Here is a 23,733-nt window from a genome sequence, read left to right as displayed (position 1 = left end):
TGTTTGCAGCATATTCAGAATACAGATGGACGGCAGTGAGAGATGTGGATTTTTCTGCAGGAGTTGTTTGAGAAGTTTCTTTAGACTTTGGACTCCTTGGAATATGAATCTGGGTCACTGTTGAAATTCACAGTAAGATTGCGAATCCTGCCTGACTACAAGTGCCGTCTCCTGTAGGAGCAAGCTACAAGGTTTGATGGTCAAAAGGTGTTTGGTGGAGTATTTCTTTAAACCTGCATTAGGTGATTTTTTTTTTCCCATGCTGGCATCACATCCAATGATCTGATAACATCTGACATAGTTTGGTCATAGTGCAAATCTCTAACAAAATCAACACCGTTGCTCTTTGCTGCATTATGTCGTTTTTTGGACATTGCTTCAGATTTACAGCACAAAGATGAACATCTAGCAGGCTAAACATTAAAATAATTTTCTCAGAAGTTAGTGAAGCCAGAAAAAATACCACTAGATATTGGACATACATTCATCAGGTGGCCAGAAGCACGACTCCAAATGGGAGGTTTGTCTGCTGTTAGCTGGATGTGTAAGTTGGCAGTTGGCTGCTAACAGATTAGCCTTTCTTGTCTGTTTGCATCCTAGTGGTTCAAACTCACTCAATGCACCGCAGTGTGGCAGATTAAAGTTTCTGCTGGCAGTGGCATTGTTGTAAACAAAAAATAAGTTGCATAGGTGATTGCTTTAATGCATCATTTTTAGATGCTTTTTACAGAACAGAAACTTGCAACCTAAATGATCTTTGTTTCTGTACACAGCTCCAATGTATTGAACTATATCTGCACTGTGATTTGTCTTGTCTTATTTGCTAACAACTGCCATATCTCAGTGCAAGAACAAAGTGCAATAGAGAGTTGATCATAAATCTCACCCTGTGTAAACTGACAATTGGAGAAAAAACATTAATTTATCCTGCTGTGTATTTGGTCTCAGCTGTGGGTGAAAATCCAGCGGTTCAATCGTTCTCCAAGGCTCACACCCCCTCCCCCCATCCACCTTTGCTTCTCAGGCCTGGCTTGTTTTTAAGCCTTTCACTGAGAAATCAAGTGATCCAAGTGTCAAGACGCAAGCAAAAATGTACTCCTACTCACTCATGTTGAAGAAACCTCATTAAAGTGTACATGCACCCAAAAGCCAAAAATGGCGTACGGCAAAAAATATTCAGACTTATAAAACCGTGCGTAAGCACACTTTTAAGCAAGTTCCCTTTATAAATCACAATCAACTTGAAATTTGGCGCATGTGAGGGAGCTCCATGTCTGACCCTTCAAACGCCCATAGTTGCTTATAAATGGTCAGTGAAACACCCCTCATTAATATTAATACGTCCTGACTGCAGGAAGTAAAGGAGATAAATTCTGACAGAAAACCTACAAAACGAGATTTAACTCAGTGTGACACTGACATTCCTTTTAGTGAAGCTGAAGCATGTTGTTTGGTGGTTAAAAAAACGCACTTTCACGCAACGCTTGTGCACCGGAGGAAAGGGGGCACCGGAGCTCCACCCTTTATAACCGATCTGCAGGAAGGGGCATTTCTCTTGAGTTGTGACGTCACGGTTTGGAGGGGGACACACACACGCAAGACGGGATGACCCAGGTCCCGTTTGAAAAGAGAGTAAACCAAATGCATTCCGCTTGTGTTTAAACATTTATTTAGGCTACACAAACAGTCCACTCACTTAATGAGGCTCGCGATGAGTTAAAAGAAATAGCCCGTGACTTGTTGTAACTGACAATAAAATAGTGTTATTTTTCCGTAATGTGTTTTTACAAGCAGCGCATCACATCCACACGCTGGCGCACAGCGTTTGGTGCGCTAACGAACATGTGATAACAATACATGAAACTATGCCCTCGTATTTGTTCAGCTGACGCACTGAAAACGGCATCAGTTTAAATATAATTTCTCCTCCTGTTCACCTTATTTATGAGAATAAATTTCAATGCATGCAAGTAGGCCTATTAGTTAATATGATTCCTGATTAAACTGTTTAAACATATTTGAGGTGTTCTTTTGCAGAAACAGATATCTCCGTTTGTGTTTATTATCCTCAGTCATGTGCACGGTCTTGTGCACCGCAAATTATCTTAAATTATGTTTTTTTTATTGCGCACTTCAGGGAAAATCAATCAAACGAGTGTATGAATATTTAGAAAGGCTTTAAGCCTATACTACTCAGAGGTAATATTTTGATATATTTTACACAATAGTAGGCCTTCATTTCAAACAGTTTCATCCTTCTGCCATGTGAGTTGCCATTTTTCATTTTTACTCTTTATGTGGTAACGCATGGTTTAGAGTTTACTTACAGGACGCACATTTTCCCGTCAAGTTTTTTTGGGAACGCACCATTTATAAATGAGACCCCAGAACTTTAGTTTATGACCAAATCTGCAATGCCAACTGTACTTTACTGCTAATTAGCAAATGCTAGCATGCTAACGAGCTAAAATAAGATGGTGATCCTGTTAAACAGTAGTTGCTAAATATCACAATTGTCATGATTAGCATGCTGACTTTAGCATTTGGCTCAAAGCTACTCTGTGCAGAGCATACAGGTGGGGGTGTAATCATGCCCTTTGCCTGGTCCTGTAGAGGCACATTTTCCCTTCAGCGATCAATAGGGAAAAGCTTATTATTAGTCATTCTTATGAGGTCTGTGTGAAAGCTGTGGTAGCGGGCAGTGGGGAGGATGGAGTTTCCAGCTGAGTGACCCAACAGGCTAGACGGCTCAGTCTCTCAGTACTCAGTAAAACAACTAGAGGAGGAGGGTGCAGGGATGGATCAGAGTGTGCGACATCCGTGAAAATCTGTCTCTTGTTTTTTCTCTGTCGTTAAAAGCTAGCAGAGTTCACAGGTTTGAACCGTGTAAGCAGCCAATGTGTCCATCAGCCTGGTGTCCAGTCAAAGTGTCCTTGACTGGACACTGAACCTCCATCTGCTGTTCTTTGAAAGCTGCCCCAGAAAAAGCAGCAACACCTAAATCACTAAATGGCTCTTTCACACTGTACTTCAGCATCCCTCCCTTAATCTATTTTTCCTCTCCTCTGCCCCTATAACTGCCTACGTCTCTTTTCCTATCTCCCTCTCGTGCTTCCCTCCAGCGATTTCCCTTTTTATGCTGGCTGTGATGCCACAGACCATGGCACGGTCTGAAATGGGCCAGCCCAGGGGAACTAGCTGTCCCTGCTGCTCAGTGTGGCCCGAGCCCATGGCGGATAGGACACATGCCACTTACACAACTGCCAGTGCCGCGTCCCCCTCCCTCCCCTGTCTATAAAGTTGGTGCATATTACAGCGAGAGAAATGGAGAGGACGGGGGTATCTTTCTCACCCTCCTCTCACCCTCTCTGAACATGCAGCAGTAGCCTTGGGCAAAGTCTGTACCAGTCCCAAGGGCTTCAGTGGAAGACCAGCCTTCAACACACACACGCACTCTCTTCCTCCAGTGCTCCTTCTCTTTCTTCCTTGCCCTTTACCCTTCCTCCCTCTAAATCTCCCTGCAGTGGCTTTCAGCAGAGCCTGAGCCAGCATCATGTACACATGCAGCCACAGCAGCACAAGGACTGCATGCGTTTCTGTGAAGCTTTGACACTGGTGTACGAGTCAGGATATTTTGGGCTTAACACTTTGAGAATGCCAAGCCTTTGATAAGTTCAGTCACACTTCCAGGTTGTGGAGGTCTGCACCCTTGGGTCGGGTCAGCGAACTCTATTGAGTGTTTGATGCCTCATGTTTAAAACTGTCCTATCCTTTAGTGATGTTCTCACTTGCTTTGATTGATCGTTGGGTTCATGTTCTTTTTTCTCTTTTAGCTGTATATTCTGTTTCATTTCATTTAGAACTGTGAGGCACTTTGTAAGGTTTTGTAAAGGGTTATTTGAGGCCTAATTTAAACATAGAATGGAAGACACACTGAAAGTTTACTATGACTACTCAGACTCTGTTATAAACAGAAGGCAGTTGCCTCACTATCGTAATGGACAGGTGCCCTAAAGGCATTACTTTCAAGTGAAGGCATCTTCTATGAACATTGGTTTCAAACAGCCTTTTAGGGCAGAATTTATGGCAACGCGTGACGTCAGTTTGCCGTCTTGCGTCTCTTCTGGCTGTCAGTCACTAGCCTTAGCGTCAGCTAGCTAGCTACTGAAAAGGCAAATGGCTAACAGACACCCAGAAATCATACTAAAATCGAAGCAAAAAAACTTCTAAAAACTTTGAAAAACTAGAAGAATTTGACTTGTTCGTCTGCCATCTTGTCCATTTTTTTAGAGCTACCTCTGGCGCACAGACTTTTGGATAATAGCAGCATTGAGTCAGCATTGATGCTGCCTTCAAAATTGACTGTTACAGGACAGTTTGAAGGCATCTTACAGGACAGGAAGAGATGATTTGATCTGTTTTAAACAGCACTCGATGCCTCGCTCCTCTGAAACCTTCAGAGAGCATTTTAGTAGTTTTGAGTATCATAGCTAGCATCAGCATCATTCTTTCTCAAAAAAATAATTGTTATTACATATGGGGTTAACTAATAAACACAATAGTAAAAAGAGTTTACTCAGTAGTAATTCCAGTGTATTCAGAAGTCTATTAATGATGCATTAAACTGAACTGCACAATTTGTCTTTAAACATGGTCGTACTACATGTCATCTAGCCAAGCTTGTTTTAAGCATAACTTAAATACAACAAACAGAGTCCCCATAAATACATTCATACATTCCAGCACACAATATATAGAGGCAGTTTTGTCAAAGCTGCAATGGCCGACAGTACAAAACTCCTGCTCTCCTCCATTTTAAGTACCTGTGTCTTTGTCCAGATGGCAATAATTTACTTTCTTTTTCCAGGCCTCTAAGTGATAAATAAAAATCCACTCTCTGGTCAGTCTCTTTTCTGATTAATAAAAAGCTACTCTCTGATCCATCTCAGTTATATTTATATTAAATATATTTATGTAGTACTGGCACCAGGATGCAAACAATACAATATTGTCATCTTGATAAAATATTCTACTTGCCGACATATACCCACAGGACAAGTCATAAAGAGGGGTGTCTACGCTCCTCCTAGCTATCATGGCTTCTTCCCTAAACAACAAAATCCACTAAGAACCAGTTTCCAACAGTCCACATATCAAGAAATTGAGAAGCCCCAAGGTCTTCTAATCTTTACGACTAAACAGTCTGTACCTCTTCTCACATTAAAGAATTCATAAAGGGAGCATTGATCCTTTTGAGTGATTCAGCAGATGATTTAACAGCATTTTACGTATACATTTCAGCAACTTCTGTCATTTTTCACCACAGAAAGTCACTTATTTTAATCTGTTTTAAGTACAAAAGAGGCAGTGGAAGTGAAGACGAGGTGACGGAGGAAAGCACCAGCAAGCAGTGAATGTGCCGCAGAGATGAGTGGTTGGTGTACATCATTAACCATTTTAATGTGCCTGAATGTCCGTCCTGTGTGATGACGTTGTCTTGTCTTTGGTTGGAAAAAGGCTGTTGAAGCATGAAGGTGGCGCTCCACACTGCCTCACCATAGTTTTGAAATCTTAACGCTGGGTGCAAATGTTCAGAGGCAGCAGGTCTGTGCCGGTTTGGAGTCCCAATTCCCAAGACCACTGATCACGTCAAAAACCGAGGAATTATTATCAAAGCTGACCTGAATTTATATCACATATTGGCAGCAATGCAATGCTTTATATCCCAGACAGATTCTGAAAACGTGTCTATGCATTTGTCACCAGCAGGATAGATTACTGTAACACCCTTTTTATTGGTTTTCCTGTAAAAGCTTTTTACCAGCTCCACAAATGTAGCCATCATCATCTTAACTAGGACCAAGAAAAAAATAAAATCTAAAAAAGTAAGTAAGATCTCAAAGTTCTTTCATATTTAAATCTTGAAAAGACAGCAACACAGAAAATGTAACTGACAGCAGATATACTGTATATCTTATATCCTTAAAATACAGATCCAAGGCTCTGTGGGACCCTTACATTACTATTGGAGCTGAACAGTAACCTATCCACTGACCCAAATGTGCGCTTTCATTGCATGTTACCTTCCCAGTAAGGGCTCAATCTTTGTTGAGTTTTAAAACTGGAATACATACAGTTCTCTCTTCCTCTCTTGTGTACCCATTATGTGTGAAATTGTATCAGAGGACACAATAAAGAGTGATGATCTAACAGAAAATGTGACAGAAGAGGGGAAGATCCTTAGGAAGAAAATGTGCAGGGTGTTGGAGTGGCGTGGAATTGACCAAAACTCATTTTACTGACCTTTTTTTATTTGCAGAAACATTTAGCTTCCTTTGTATACAAGCACATATGTTAATATAACGTGAATGTTAGTAAATGGTATTAAACTGACACATTCATTTGAGGATTATTTTAGGGACTGAGTCTTTTAAGCAAGGGAGAAAACATAAATTAGTGCTTCTTTACAGGACCTGGATAAAAATATGTAGATAAAAATATGTAGATGGGAGAGAAAGAAATAAATAGCTCGCATTTTGTGCAAAACGTTTGCGATGTATTGACAAAGTGCGTTTTGACAAGAAATTGTTTGATTGTTTCCCACCAGCAGCAGCAAGAATAGGATTTCCAGCCTGAATCCTTCAAAATTAAAGTTAGTACATTTATTTAAATACCGCCTCTCAAGAGCAGATACCACAAAGAGCTTCCCAATAAATAACCAAACATAAAATACAGACTTAGGTTGAGTAAAACCAACATACATATAAATAAACAAACTTCACCAAGGGACTATACTATGTTAGGATAGTCCTGAATAATCAATATGTTATCCTTGATAAATAAAACACAGGATTAGGTCATTATTCCCCTTCCTTTTAAAATATATTTGCCTTCTAGGTCTTTTCTAAAATGGCATTGATATTGGTTTATTAGCTTTCAGATTGGCTGATTTGGAGGTCATTGTTTTCCCGCCTTACATCCCTACTCATGTCTCTGAAAAAGGCAGCTTTTCAGACAAAGTATTTTATATTAAGATTATTTTATATCAGTCAAACTAATGGGCTACAGTCTCATTAACTAGCCCTACTTGTAGTAAAACTGGCAAACGGCCATTTGAGCGTTTCTCACTCATGCAGCATCCAGATGTGTTCCTGCTGCGCTAAAAATTGTTTCTCTTTCTCCTGTTCACACCCGCACACCTTTACTTTTATTTGCTGTTACTTTCTCTGTGCTGTGCATCTTCTCCTCCTCCTCCTCCTCCTCCTCCTCCTCCTCCTCCTCCTCCTCCTCTTCCTCTTCCTCTTCCTCTCCCATCTCATTTCTGCAGTCAGAGGGAACTGAGGCAGGACTTAGCTCCCAATTTTCCTCCACTCCATTGCTCTAATGCAATTAACTCCACTGGTGGGAATAAAGGAGGAGAGCTGGAGAAATTCCTGATTAATCCAATCAAACAGGTCCAGGCCATGTGTGTCCGTGTGTGTGTGTGTCCAGACCAGTGTCCAAACTGCTATAATATTGTTCTTTAATACACACATACACACACACACACAGAGACCTTCTCTGCCTCAGGCTACAAATGAAATTTTTCATGGTAGATAACATTAGGGGGCAGATATGTTTCTAAGGAGAGAGAAGTGCTGGACAGTCCACTCTACTTCACAATCTTCTTAGCTTTTCAAATGAATAAGTTTCCTCTGTAAGTTAAGTAGACTTAAATGTTTAATGGATTCATTCCAGGAGTCCAACTGTAGCTGCGTTTTTATAGAGCTTTTTATTCCAACAATGACCAGAGTAACAGCTCAATCAGAATAAAAGTACCTTATATAAAGTTGGAAGCCTCAAGATTTCAGTCCTGACAAATGCACTGTGTCTCCTGTGACTGCTTAACAATAAAAACCACCCAGTGTTTCACCTGTTGAATGTTTTTTAATGTGAAACAGCAGCAGTGTGAAACGCTCGGTTTGCATTAGCAGAGGCGATTGCTTTTATCTTGCCATGACACAAACATTTTTTACATTTTTATCCTTCTGCTCCCAACCTTTTTTTTTTATCGACCCTCCCAAAAAAAAAAAAAAAACAGAACGTCAGAGAATGCTTAAAGGTCCCGCACAGTGGGGAATCTTACAGCAGCCACCCACCTGCTGTGTTTCAGCGGAGGTGGCTTTCGAATGAGTCTGCTCCGGATTATATACATCACACAGGGGACGCTGAAGCTTTCCATCCTGCAGCTCAACTGTATCCTCAGTCCTGTCCCTTACATAATACTCTCACTACGCTGTCACGCCATGTTACTGCCTACTGCCTGTCAGAGTAGTGAAAAATAATGACTGCACTGATGTGTTTTTGGAGTGTGTGTCTGTTGTGTGCTCCAGCTGAAGTTTTGTTTTGGTCCAAGGACACAGTTCCGTGCTGTCTACAAGAATGAAGAGAAGCCATTTGATTTGTTACTACACAGTTCATAACAACACACACATATACAAACACAAAAACACACAACCCCACAACAAGGTCACAGCCGAAGTGTATGTTCCTTTTAGACATTTTTTGCACACAATGTTCCCCCCAAAACCAAATGAACCCTATTAGACAGAACAACCCTGAGCTTCATTCATCAAACAATGTGAGAATGTATTCGACTGAGGAGCATGCATATGTGTGGAATAATAAGAATGCCTTGCGTCTGTGTGTGTATGTGTGTGTTCCTTTTGTGAACAAGAATCTTGGACCAGCATTTAATCATCACGCAAAGTTTCAGATTGACAGATAATGAGATGGAGAGCCAGCCCACCGAAAGAGCGTTTCATGAGAGGAGTTTTGAAAGCAGGCGGGGAAGTTAACAGGCTGAGATACAGCGACGCAGCAAAAGATCTGATAATATTTTACACAAGCAAATAAATTTATGTTTCAGAAGCCAGCTAACTTCATTGCCAACGTTTGACAACACTGGGGATGCTGGAAGGATTACGGTCTAGTTGACCATCATCTCAGAAGCTTTAACATCTCCTACACTAAAAAGTGGCCACACAGGCTTGAAACTGCTTCTTATCATTTCACCACACAAACAGAATTTTTAATTTGGTGTATTCCTTCATCTGCACGTTTGTATTAGTAACCCGAGTTGCCCTTATTAACCAATTCTGCTGTGACTCTGTGGCTCATGTACAGCCAGTAAGAAACTTTGACAGTTGTAACCGTGGATGTAATAAACACATTACGAGGTGTTCAAACATGGTTTGCATGTGCAAAACATTTGGCACTTCATACAAATATATGTGTGATTAGTTTAAACCTGCATTTATTTATTGTTATGTCCACTTGGGCGAACACCACATTGAAAGTTGTTATGTCTCAGACAAGTAGCAACATTAGCTTTCATTTGGAGTAATTTTTGTGGCCACCTGATGAATGTAAGTTCAATCACTCTTCTTTTAGCTCTGTTTTGGCCTACACCAACTCCTGGGGGGAAATATCTGTCTGTTTAGCAGCTAAACACTTAATTTTGCTAATGCTAACTTTGTCTGTCTGCCTCTTGGTGCTGGACAGGCAGTGTACAGTCTGTTTGTCAGAGCTTTTTCTCTAAAAAAAAATATGTCTGCAGCTATTACAAACAAGGTTCATGAGTAAAGTAAAACAGTAAGTTGTGGTACATAAATCAAAACAATGAGCTGAAAGATGCTAAAACTCTCCACAGTATTGAGGGAAACAGCTGATTTAGGTAAAAATGTTCTATTATATAACTATGAGCAACTCTTTTCAACTTACACATAGTCATGTGTTCCACTGGTAATAGAACTTAGACCAGTACTGCAAGGCATAAGGTAGATTTATTTGTCACATTACATCAGGTTGTAATGAAATTAAGTTTGTAACTCCCTTCTGCTATGTAGCAGACAATACACAGTAATATAAAGGCAGTTATAAAAATGGTAAACAGAAATAAACTATATTCAGTGGAGCAGTGCTAAGGATGAATTCGAGTTTAAAAGTTTGATAGCTTGGGGGGGGAAGCTGCTCTGCAGTCTGGTGGTGCGGCAACTGAAACGGCAGCAGGGTGAACAGGCTGTGACTGGGGTGGGTAAAATTGTACTTTAAAGAGTACTTTAGTGAAGAGAACTTTAAAGCACAAACTAAACACTTGGAAGTGTTTGTGAATTCAGAAATTTTCAAGCTGTCAGACACCACTAATTATGCCATCTGTAGACACTGACTCATAATTTTCCTTCTGCACACTTCATATTTGCTTAGTGAGGGATAGATTTAATTGTAATACTGTACAAGAAAGTGGCTATACATTAAAAAGCAAACAGAGATTTGTTTTTTTCTTCTTGTCTACCTCATCAGTCATCTCAAGAACCCTCAGATTTATCTTGTGGTCCTTTGGAGGGGGCCCAACCCCTAGTTTGGCAACCCCTGGAATTAAAACTGTAGCTCCACCTCAACCAGCTACAACTTGTCATCTTTTTGCACAGTGGAATTGATACAATTTGTTCTTTACGGCAAACAACAAAACAAAGAAAATACTTTATTTTCTCCAAAATATCTTTCATGAATTAAATCTCAGAATGAAATTGATGTTCATACTGAATCAGAGAAGAAGGAGGGATTCACATTTCTAGCTGATTCAGTCTGAGACAGTCGAGCCTTACAGACTCTGCAGGGCAACGGGCATGAAGAAGATTATTCTGAAGATGCAGAACTGTGCATAATGTATAACTAAGCTCACTGCACTGAAAAGCTGAGGAGAGAAGGAGAGGGCTGTCTTGCTCACTCTTTCACCCTCACTTTATTTGCAACATAATAAATCTCTAAATTATGCAAATGCATGCATGCTCATATGTGCGCGCACACGCTGACACACTGACAAAGGCAATCATCTATACATATGTGCCAAGTCAGCAAAGTCACTGAGACTCGTGAGAGAGAGAGAGAGAGAGAGAGAGAGAGGAAGATGTGTTATTTAGTTTTCAAATAAATGTATTTATGGGAGGTTGTTTTGATGGAGTTTGGGTTCGCCTGTTAAGGGTTGATGTACTTTTGATGGCAAAGGGCTACATTCTGGGTTATTTACATTTCACTGGTCTGTAAAGAAGGAGGAGAAAAATGAAAGGGGAAGGGAGAGGAGGACAGAGGGGAAGGGAGATACAAGCCAAAAGATAAAGAAAGGGACGGGAAGAGAAGAGAATGGACGTGAAAAGAACAGAAGAGGAATTTTAACATGAGGAAGCTTAGAGATTAACGGGGGGGGGGGGGTTATGAAAAGAGATGGACGAGAAGCACACCAGAGAAAGGACACTATAGTTATGTTAAACAAATAAACTATTTTCCCCTTTACTTTAGCGTAAATACTGGAGGATGGGGAAGGATGGGGAAACAGCTAGCCAGGGTAGCTCTGTTTGAAGTCTACTGGCTCCTTAGTTAAAGGAATATGAAAATAGTGAGTGCAAGATGAAATGAGAAGATTGATATCACACTCATGTCTATACTATAAATATGGAGCTAGATCCAGCATGTAGCCTAGTATAAGCACACACTAGGCTGGTTCTGTCCAAAGTTCAAAGACTGTCTACCTACACCTCTAAAACTATAGCTTGATATTTTAGGAAATACACATATTTGCTTTTTGCTGCAGCAATTAACATTGGCAATAGTAATAAACTGCAAGGCATTATGATAAACTGCATTGAGAGGCTTCAACGAAACATTTGAAGCATGCATACAGTTTATCACTATAATAAAGTAAGACATAAAAGTAGCTTCTACAATGTCAATTCTATGCTGGTAAGACAGGCATGATTTATTTCTATAAAAGAACCCGATTTTAAATCTTAGCTTCCACATCAAGTCAGTAATATGTGTTTTAAAAGTAGGATGTTCATCCCACTAAAAATACTAAGATATTTATAAGTTGTAACACGTTCTATAACAGAACCATCCAGCGTACTAATTTGATGTGCTTAAGATCAATAAGAGATTTGTGTAGAAGTGAAAAATCTGATTAAGATAAGCAAGTGCTTGAGCACTGGATAAAGCAGTATCATAAATAACAGTGTCTTCAGCATAAAATGATATTTACAGTTCCTCACACTGTTATAAATATCATTTATACATAAAGTGAACAGCAAGGGACCCAAAATCAAACCTTGAGGAACTCCCTTTTAGGACATTTGACTTCACACCATCTGTTTCAGTGGCCTGGGTTCTATCACTCTTTATAAACCACACGCAGGTGTCACCCAGTGAGGACAATTATCTCAACAAAATGGAATGATCAGCTGTGTGAAGGCTTTTGACAAGTCAATGAACAGGGCTGCACAAAAAGATTTTTCAAGTACTTTGGCAATATCTAACAAGTACTGTAGCATTACATTTATTCATTTAGCTGCTTGCTTTTATCCAAAGCAACTTACAATTGACCCTTCGCTAAGCCCCGCCCCCCTTAGTTGCTAAGTCCGACAAACTGTTGGCCCTGGCACTGTCTATTACTGCACTGCCCGGAGAAATATTGTCAAATTTGTTGGAAAAAGCGATCTCAGAAAGAAGCAGACTGTTTTGCAGTTGCATTATACATTTGAAGGTTGTATTCTGGCTGTCAAACTGACTCAAATGGACGTGAAAGAAAATGAAAGATAGAAGCTAAAGCCTACCAGTCACACAGTACAAGTGAACCACCGCATCCCCCTACGATTGAGACAAAAGACAACGATATTAAGGATCAACACTGTTCCTGTACATCTGGGTAGGTCTCTATTCATTATTACAATCATTAAAAAGCAGAATAGTAGGGCTTTTATTTACATTACATTCAGTAGGAAGCTAGCTAGCGTTAGCTAACTAACATTACATTAGGAACAATCCACAGCTGACATTTTTTGGATTTATTTTAGGTTTTAGAAAGACGTACTTCTCTTTCTAAAACTCTTTCGTACTTCTCCTATCAACCTCTCTGGGTAGTGACTGTAACTATTACAAGTGCCTCGGGAACAGTGTTTGACCATATCTTAGAAAAATGCAGCCAAAACAACAGAAAACGACTCTTTTTGCAGTAGAGTCAATGGAACACATCTATGAAAGTGTCAGACCTCAGTTAGAGCAAGTCCCATATTACGCTGTGATTGGCCAGCTGTGTATTCAGGGCGTGGCTTAGCAAAGGGTCAATTGCTATATATGTCAGAGGTCGCACGTCTCTGGAGCAACAAGGGGTTAAGTGTCTTGCTCAGGGACACATTGGTGTCTCACACTGGATTCGAAGCCAGGACTCTCACACCAAAGGCATGTATCTTATCCACTGGGATGGTGATGGAGAAGTAGCAGCTGTTATTGTACAGTGCCCAGGTCTGAAGCCAGATGAATATTTATTTAGAATGTCACTTTAAGATAACAAACCACACAGCTATTTATTTACCAGAGACTCCAATATTTTAGCGAAGAAGGATAATTTAGAAATTGGCCTGTAGTTATCAAGGTGACTAATATCTCCACCTTTGTGAAGAGGCAGTACATGGGCAACTTTTCATATATCAATATCAATCTTCTAATTCACAGAAAGCAAGTTTACCAAAATGTTGTTCCTTTTAATTAGAAGTTGCTCTTTGACCACAACTTCCCACAAAGTTAAATTTGATTCTACAGTAATGTTTCTTTTCTGTGAATGAATTCACCCTGCCTTAACCCTAAAATATTTTCTATAAAATATTTCTATTATTATCTGCAGTTGAAGAGGAATATTTGCCCATGCTATGCCAAGAAAGAAAAAGCTGTTGGAAATGCTGAATCCTTGACATCTTACATCATACAAGTACCAGCTATTAATCTTCAGTGTACTGTACAAACATTGGTATCTGCCCTCAAAAACCCTTAGATAAAAAAGAGAGAAGAAGAAAGCAAAGTGGGAAAGATGAGAAAGACGGGGAATAAAAGAGGAGAAAGAGAAGGAAAAGAAATGAAGAAATGGGTAGGAATGAGGAGAAATGACAATGTGAAAAGGAGAGAGAAAGGAGAAGAGGGAGGAGGGGAGTAGACGAGCAGTTGTTGAGGAGCAATATCAGGCATGGATGCTTTTTAAGACAACAAGACTGCACCAATCAGAGCATTGTGACAAATAAACATTGCCCATTCAGTACACACATACACAGTCCTTTATATCATTGCAGGTATGAGTATCAATGCCTCTGTCAACCTCGAGGTTTAAGCTGGGCTTTTTGCGGAACACATTTTTTGTTGCCCACACTCCGTTTGTTGTTGCATTAGATATAAATCGCTCTCAGATTTGCCCTTGTATTGAAACCACTCTGCCTCAAAGTTCTGATCTCATGCTTTGTTTAAACTGAAACACGCTGTAAATCCTTGTCTTTTTTCCCAGCTGGTGTCCTGAAAGTTCACAGCTCCTGATGTTGAACAGTTTGTGCTTCTTGGTCACAAAGTCTGTGACCAGAGTTTCTTTCTACTTTTGTACTTGTTCAGTGAGGGGGCCTCTGTGTGTACATTTTGTGAGCCATGTGTGAAGGACTACAGTGAGTGCTTGAACATCCTGCTCTAGCAGACAATGTCAAACAAGCATATTTTGGTATTAAAGGTTCAGTGTGTAATATTTAGGAGGATCTATTGACAGAAATACAATATATATATATATATATATATATATATATAATATGCATAAGTCTTCAGTGGTGTATAAAGACCTTACAAAATTAACTGTTATGTTTTTGTTACCTTAGAATGAGCCATTTCTATCTACATACACCGCGGCTCCCCTTAAATGGAAGTTGCCATGTTGCGCCGCTATGTTATGTTATGTAGCGTTTATTCCCTGATTCTATTCAGGTGCACCGCTATTAATTATTCTGCCTTAGCAACTAATGGATAGGTTATCATTTCCCCTGTCTGTACTGGCTTTGAAGTGATCCTCTCCTAGTGCAACTTCACTGTCAAATGGCAGTTCCAGACCCGAAGCGATGACCTTGTGCGAGGCAGAACACAAAATGAGCAGTAGTCAAACAATGCAATGCAACTTTTTTACCATTTTCTCTCTGTGGGAGGCATTTTGGAATTCAGCGAAAAACCTGGAAGAACATCATCGTAGTCGTCACCGATATGACTCCTGCATGTGCCTGAGAGAGTGCAGCCGCTCTCTCGAACATCTCTTATACCATGCAAAAATATTTTCCAGCATATCAGTGGAAGCTAATATGAGGCTTCAGCAGTTTGAGTCAGCCAAATCAAGTGGGTAACTGTCTTGGCATCAGGTAAGGGTTTACTGCTGCCATGTCCCGGCAACACACCTGACTACAACAACGTATCCCTGCTGGAGGTCAGCAAGGAACTCTGTCTGTGGGAAGGCACAAGATGCTCATTTAAAGTACTTTCAGAGGTTTAGTGCAGCGAATAAACGCCAAAATGTTTTGATGATTGATTACGTTCAAGGAAAACCAAAATATCTCATTTGTGAGGATTGCATTTTTTTATTAATTGAACACCTTTTTGGTTTTGAACTGTTGGATAAGACAAAACAATCAAATTGAAGACGTCATCTGAAAATGATTCAGCAACTATTTTGTCGTTTAATTCATTTTTTAGGCAAAAACACTCTCTGTTTCCAGCTTCTAAAAACGATTTGCAATTATGCGACAGTAAACTGATTGTTGGACAACACAAGCTATTTAAAAACATCATCTTGGGCTTTAGATATTTATAACAGGCTTTTTTCCCTCTGTTTTCTGACATGTTGGTTGATTTATCAATTAATCAATTCATTTATCAATTCATTTTAAATAAATGTTAGTTGCAGCCTTATCACTTTGGGCCATGGGAACTAGTGATTTTTCTTCATTTTCTGATATTTTATACAGGAATGAATCAATTGAATTTAAAAAATAAGTTCAATAAGTAGTTTCAGCCCTGCTTCATTTCTTCATGAAACCTCAAGGTGCATTCCCTCTCCTTGTCTTCAGTCTCTATTTGTTGTTTATTCTATTATTCTTCCTTTTCTTTCTTGTCTGTCTCTTTGTCTCTGCATTTGTGTGTGTGTGTGTTTCCTATTCTCTCTCCAATAGATAATGTATCTGTATGTGTTGCAGGATCACTCTGAATGGGATGAAGGTGTCCAGGCCAGACGTTCGCATCGGCCGCTACAGAATGATTAAACACGAGAGAGACAAACACAACGAGCCCAACCCACAGAGGTACTGCATCATTGTCCAAACTCCTTCTCCGGCTTTCCATTTGGATCGATCGAGCTGCTTTTGTGTCAGAGCTACACAGTTCAGATGTTTCTTTCCAACTTTTTCATCGCTCTTTGAAAGAATTATGATTATGTGGCGCTGCAAAGGGCACGCTATCAATAACATGCCCTTATAATGAGTGTTAGCTACAGGGCAATATACTTAAACAAGAGCAACACAGGCAATAGGCCAGCAGTGAGAGGTATTAGCAGTTTATCATGATTCCTCTGTCCTTTGTCGTCCACATTATCTGCTTTCATTCTGTCCACTTTAAAATACAAGATATTTTAACCTTTAAACATTGATGGTTAAATTAAAAGTCATGCCTTTTCTTTTTTTTTAGCAATTTCTTGTTTCACACTGTGCATATTCACATCTAAGAGCTGATTTATTTCACAGGTGAGATTTATATACTAGACGGGTATATAAGAGATAATTGGAATGTTTCACTGAATAATAACTCACTGTGAAAGAGCCAATAAGTGTGATTTCTCCTTATTGTACTTGAGGGCAGTCTCTAGTAATACTGAGAGATGAAAGAACATTATTAACTTAACTTTGCCTACTTCTGATCCTGCTATTTCACTTCTTACCGCCTAAAAATCTTCCTTAACCTCTACTTTCTCTTTCCTTTTCACATCTAATATTGCAGCAGTGATGTAGAAGTGTATTCCGGGAGTCTGTGACATCACTGTTGAGTGTGATTACTGGTGTAACAAAACTCTGACCACACCACAACCATCAGTGATACTGGGTGTTGTCAGAGAGAGCAAAACATTGCTTTTCAGCCCTTTATATAGCTGAAAGTGTCACTTAGGTCAGTGAAATTAGACATTTGTCATATTAACTGACCAACAGTCTTAAATCTGATATATTTCTTTGGCTTTTTCCCTGTTTGCATCTCTCCTGTCACCCTTTATTATAAACAGGACACATGAAAGAGACAGACTATACATTATGTTGTTTTTTCATTTACATTTCCACTGCCAGGAATTTTAACATTTGGTGGAGAAATACTGGCTAATTTGAATGTTAAATTTTTGTTGAAATATATTGAGTCAGAAATACTGGAAGAATCTATAAACCTCCATAAATTACTGAGGACCTCAGCGTCCTCAATGGTAGCTACATCTTTGGATATTTGTCTAAAAAAAAACAAACAAAAAAAACATCCACTTTCACTAGTGCTGCTGCTGCTATTTATTCAACCAAGACAAAGGGAACAGGGACCATAAAGCCAGAAATAAAGCAATTAAACTGGTCTCACAGTAAGTCAGGTATTTTTTATGTTTGGGGAGTTACAGAGAGAAACATGTTTCCTTTAACTGATTAAACATTTCACTCATGACAGCATATTAAAATTTTAATGCACGAAGCTGTTGGAATGCATGAAGACATGTTAAATAAATAACATATATGCATTTCAAATGTGCTATAGCAGTTTTCTTGTCTTCAGTTTCTGCTAATATTCAAGTTACATAAATACTGAAAGTACTGAATGTGTAGCCTTAGCTTGCTGTAATGGCACTAGATGTGGCCTTACAGATATGGATTGGGGCTTCAAATGTAAAAGTATCACATGACTGAGGAACATAAACATAAACATAATGCGCTGAAGAATCACAACTTGGCCTTACTTGTCACTGAAAGATTGGAAGATTTTAAAATGCCAAGAACAAAACAGTTTCACTAAACCAAAAATGGCTTTTCAGAGATACAACCCCGGGGCTTAAATTGCTCTTTTGGCTACACCCATTTAAATTGCTTTTCAGACAAATGTGTAAAAATGCTTCCTGTATAAATGTGTTATTTTATGGTTTGATGAATGAGACCCAATATGCAAAGATGAGCCCTTCTAGACACATTAATCACCAGGAGTATAGCACCTCACATTAAGCTGCTTAAACGTGGATTATCACTGTTTATTCTCCTCTAAGAGCCCTCGTTTTCATGCCTGGGTAGGCCAGGCAACGATGCCTCTCAACACAAAAATCAATAGCTGCTGTAGCTGGGGCAGAATGAAGATATAGTGAACTCTGTTCCCTCTTCTAACATTGCTTTAGTGTGATCTCATGTGACATTATTATATCATAGCATCGTGACAGGACTACGTCAGGGTTCACAGTCGAGGTCTCTTGTTGTGGCTCCTAAATTAATTTATAAGAAGATTAAAAATACAGACAGCGAGAGTTACATGTGAAAGAGAAGTAACAGCCAAACACATTATGACATGACCGATTGGAATTTTGTATAGAGCTACTGAATATGTGTTGTTTGAGCCTCTGATACATAATATGTAGTATGTTTTAAAAAGTATTACAAGTATTTAGTCTAGAAACCATTTTATTTTTTGTTTTTTATTTTATTAAACATTATATGTGTAAAGATTTGGTTCAAATTGCCACTGGATCATTATTTTAAAAAAGAAATCCCAGCAACTCCATAAATTCACTATTTTTCAACTTTCAAACTCAACCAAATAATACTTATTGCTTTACATGAGTACAAAGTACAAAGATGGCGTAATGAATGGCTTAGTTGACACTTAAAATGCATTGGACCTCATGCAGGAACATTTTCATATTCTAATCTTTTTCTCACTTTTTTCGTACGGTGGGCTCCTACGAGTGTGCCACATCAGATGCTCCTAACTTCAGATGACTGTGTAAATGACATACATAAACATGATTGAATGCCTTCTGTGTGTGACCGAGGCCACATTCATAAGAACTGTACCTTAGCATAGTTGGCGCCCCGATAAGACCATATAAGGCTACATGTCCTGTCACATATGTCATTCATCGTAAGTGTTTATTCATGACAGTGAAGAGTAAAAAGAAGTACTTTATGAGTTTGGAGATCAAAGTCCTGCTTTTGGACATCCGTAAAGGAAAGTCTATCATTGGCGTCAGCAGTGGAATTAAGGGAAAGGTGTGGTCTGTCTGCAGAGTTGCAGCTCCAACAGGTTTTACATTTGCAGAAGCACAGCACGTGGAAATCTAAACCGCGACAATAGCCATTCATCTGTCTCATATCAGCATTCTGTCACTCTCTTCCAAGAGCCTGACACACTTCGAATTGAGTCGAACAGGTAATGTCAGCATAATTATGAAGTGTAATTTATATTGGATTTTTAAACTCAAAATTGCACATGACTCTTACAACAGGTCTGGACCACTCGTAAATTGTGTTCATACCTAAAAGAAAATTGAAAATATGAGAAAATTGGTGAAGTTCTCCTAAATCACTCACGCAAGCCACTTAAGAACAAATCTGTTCACAAGTGGTTCTTGCATGAGGCCCATTGTTCAGCCATGCATTTATGATTCAAAGAGTTTGATCCCAACATTTTATATATCTGATGCAAGAATTTAAAACTTTGTAATGGTTATAATGTGATGTAACACCTTCCCAGATTATTTTTGCTTCACTGTCAAGCAATGTGTATGTCTTCTTTAGTGATGCTAATTGTGATTTGTAAGGAGCTGCCAGCAACTTGTTTATCTGAAAAGATGATTTTTAGTTGCTTAGAAGCTTGAACAGAGAAAAGGGTTCTCACATCCTGGCGTCACATTCAAACTTTTTATTGACTCATTCAGATGTGATCACATATAGTCTGCTCTTCTCCATGCTAAAAGTTAAACGTAAATCCACCCCATTATACAGGCGTGGGAGGAAGGGAAATTTGAAGCGGAGGCTGTGACATCAACTGAAAAGAAATTACAGGGTGTTTTTTTACCTGCAACAAGCTCCTGCTGAGTGTCACAGAGACTTAAAACCTGTCTGTGAAAAAAGGAATATGAAAAATATGGTTGGAACATAAATTTGTTGCGTCGCTTGAAGAGAAAAAACCTTGCTCACTTCCTGGTCCTGGTATAAAACTTTACTGACCTTTTATTGATTTGATAAGCGTCTTTATTCTGTCAAAATATACCTGTAGTGTGCCCTTCTCCGTGGCAACCACTACAAGTCTGGAAGCAAGGCAGATAGCCAAAAGTGGAGCCTGTGACATCAACTGAAAGATTTAATTTTTTTGACCTGACACAAGCTCCTGCTGAAACAAGTGAGATGTCAGACATCCATCCAGAAGTGGTTTAGCTTTAAAACTAGCAATCTATTCTGTAAAATGGCAGCAATAACTTAAATGTGACGATGTCTAAAACAACCAGGCCTGCGTAATATTTCATCCATCACTGTTTCATGTATGTGTGTGCCAGAGAGAGAGAGAGAGAGATTCAACGACCTCTCAGTAATTGCCTGCTGAAATGACACCAATAGAAATGGGAGCCAGCTAGATCAGTCTAGTCTAGTTGCCTTCATCAAAATCAATAAATCAATGAAAGAAAGTGTGTGTGTGTGTGTGTGTGTGTGTGTGTGTGTGTGTGTGTGCCTCTGCTTGATACTCCGTTCCAGTTTTTCTCCGCTCTGCTCTCTCTCTCTGGTCCTTAGATCAGACTTCCTCAATAAGAGGTGACACCAACAGGGATGGTATTTATTTGGGGCCAATACATTATTCATAACTTTAGCAAGGGGCGCAAAAAATAGTGGCTTATTAGTCGGCACACACTTCATTTTTTACAGCCCTTCTGGACACTCGTTATAATGTCTCAGAAATTTCGGCTTAAAGGATCTTTTGAAACGAAGTGGGATTTGGACTTTAATAACGCACGGTGGCTCGAATAATAAGGCAATTGTGAAAGGAGGAATGGCCACCTCATGGAAGTATTCAGGCAGTGTGGGTGGAGTGGAGAGGGTTTTGTTTTTCCCTTATGCTCTCATCTCATGGAGGAAGTTTTAAATTTCTTTCAGAGCAGTTTTGAGGGCTTATGAATTTCTCTGCAAGTGTTAAACCCTTGATCTGTCAAGTTATCTTGTATTTTGTATAATTGAAAAAGTTGTATGAAAGAAAAATGGGGAATCAACTTCAACTTCCCTCTCCTCTCCTTCTGTCGCTTTCTGCGTTTTTGCCAGCTGAACTGTAGAGTCTGGATCTGTGGTTGCAAGCAACCTACTGCCTCAGTTTTCCTGCTCAACACCCGCTGCCACAATTATTATTATTAGTCCTATTACTATTATTATTATCATTAATATCACCATTGCCAAGTGCTTGCCCACGGTGAGAATTGTTGGGTCTCTGTAAATAATATTACAAAGAGTACAGTCATGCTGATGTTTAGCTGGTGTAATGTTTACCACGTTCACCATCGTAGTTTAGCAAGTTATAGCTTCGTCAATTTGTCAAAAACCATAGTACTGAACAAATTAACATTTTGACCTAATGATGATGCTAGAGGAAAGGTCAGTGGATCTATTTTATATATTTACAGTTCATCCTCAGAAGTGATTTCAATTAATCCTGAGGGAGGAACATGGATGTCCGTACCAAATTTAAACACAATCTATCCGATAATTCAACACATTGACAGAGAAAGGGTGCTCCTTTTTCTTCTTCTTTTTGATCTTTCATTAGAATTCACAGATTTGAACATGTTGGGTTTCCAATAAAAATGCCTTCAACCCCTTTCTTTTATCTGAGGAACTCCCTGTGACAAATTAGGCGGTCATGGAGCCATACATTTTTTCCGTGAAGACATGACCCCAAGTTGGACCTCAATTGAAATTGCTGTTTATGATTCATGTGACCGGCAAGGTGCGAGGGACTGACAATAAATGTTTACAGTTCACATTTTTGTGAATGAAAGTCAACTTGAAACCATTCATTGTCAAAGTCACATTTACAGCAACATCCTACAACATCAGTTTGTCTTTTTGAAAAAAACCTTTAATAAAATCAGTTTTACTTCTCAGGCTGTACACACAGAGGTCTGTCACTCAATTACAGAGATAAACTAAGCTTCTGTTTCCGCACTTTGTCTTCAGGTGCAGGGTTGCCTTTCTGTTTAGATTTAGATTAATGATTGAGCCTTTTGGGAGAGTTTATCTGGAGTACCTGCATAATGTCCAGCATTTACCAAGGGAAGCATTGTCTCGACTTTTTGATGAATGTTTACTATCTCCTCTGCATTCACACACACACACACACACACACACACACACACACATATACATATTCAGTCACACATGCACAAAGTCTCGCGCAGGAGTCCATTCTCTCAGCCTTTTTGGAGATGCTGGTTAGGCATAGCAATGAGATATTGGCCCAGCGGAAGTAAGAAAGAGGCACATTCATCACCAGTCGCGAGTATCAGTTTGCACACACACACATGCACATTTTGTCTAGAATAAGGCGCTTCATGCATTGCAAATGAATTAGTTGCTGAGTAACAGTGTTCAATATTCCATTCATATCATCCTGGGACAGTGCAGATACAGGGTGTGTTTGTATGTGTGTTTAGGATGAACACAACTTTTACACTCTTCTGTAGAATCCCTTTAAGGAATAGTTTGACATTTTGGGAAATATTAGCTTTCTTGCCAAGTGTTAGATGAGAGGATTGATTATCGTTCTTAGGTCTGCACGGCACATATGTGTGGAATGGAATCGGGGAAAGCGTTGACCTGACTCAGTCCACCGGTAACAAAATCCACCAACCAGCACCACTAACTTATTAACAAATTAAGACGTTATATCCGTACTAAAACAACAATTCACTGTTTTATAGTTTAGTTGCGGTTAGATGATGGATTTTATCTTTCTTTTTCTATTACATAGCCCCCCTTAAAATGCAGGGAGACGCTCAACAGACTGCTACTGGTTGACTTGCAAACCGAGGGTCTTGTGACAAGCTAGCACTACTGCTAGCGAGCTAATCTGCTAACAGCTATTACTGTTGGCTGTGCAAGCTGTTATTATGTTATCAAATAGACTTGAGGGTTTGACCATGTTGTGATATTTAGTGAGTTTTTATTTGAAAAAATAAATATTCTGATATATAATAGATATTCTGAACAGGGTTACTGGAAGTCTTTGAGTGAAATTCTGTGATAATGGAAGTGTAAGACACTGAAATGTTTTGACAGGATCCTTCAGTGTGTTTTTCAAAATCTGATTGTATTGTATTGATCTGTAAGTTATATGTGCATGGTTATTCATAATGGATGTAAAATGTTTTGGAGGGAGATTAGCTTGCTACAACTCTGTTTCTCATGATTTAGTTTTTATATTTTGAAGTGTTTGTATGGGTGTTTTTTTATTAACACGCTTAACTGCGTTTTTCTTTTTTCTTTAGAAATAATGACTAATGTTTTAAGAACAGTTGTGTTATGCACTTATTAACTGCAGACAAGCTAGCAATGCTACCAAAAACTAACATACTGACACGTTTTTCCACTTTGATGTTTTTGACGGATTAACATGATCATTTGTGAGCTTTAGAGGTGCTGGTGGGCTGATTTTCTACCTTTGGACGGTTGTTTCTAATCTTAGTGCTAAATTAAGCTAATAGCAGATATGAGAGTGGTATCTATCATAGGTAAGAAAGCAAATTAGAGTGTTTCCCAAAATGTTGAACTGTTCCTTTGAGACATTTTTCTACAACAGGGTCAAGTAGGCCAA

The 23,733-nt window shown here is 39.2% G+C and overlaps 1 protein-coding gene across 1 annotated transcript in view; it reads left to right on the top strand.

Annotated features, from left to right (window-relative positions):
• Positions 1 to 23,733, top strand: part of b4galt2 (UDP-Gal:betaGlcNAc beta 1,4- galactosyltransferase, polypeptide 2) — a 187,187-nt gene that overhangs the window by 156,091 nt on the left and 7,363 nt on the right. Inside the window, exon 7 of the mRNA XM_038717739.1 lies at positions 16,074 to 16,178. Within this exon, the coding sequence (XP_038573667.1) occupies positions 16,074 to 16,178 (105 nt within the window). The remainder of the gene's footprint in view (positions 1 to 16,073; positions 16,179 to 23,733) is intronic.

This window comes from Micropterus salmoides, unplaced genomic scaffold, assembly GCF_014851395.1.
Source record: "Micropterus salmoides isolate LMB-PRFRI ecotype aquatic unplaced genomic scaffold, ASM1485139v1 Ms_hic_scaffold_14, whole genome shotgun sequence".
Lineage (NCBI taxonomy): Eukaryota > Metazoa > Chordata > Actinopteri > Centrarchiformes > Centrarchidae > Micropterus > Micropterus salmoides.
Note: the sequence above shows the minus strand (reverse complement) of the source record. Positions and strands in the feature narration are given on the sequence as shown.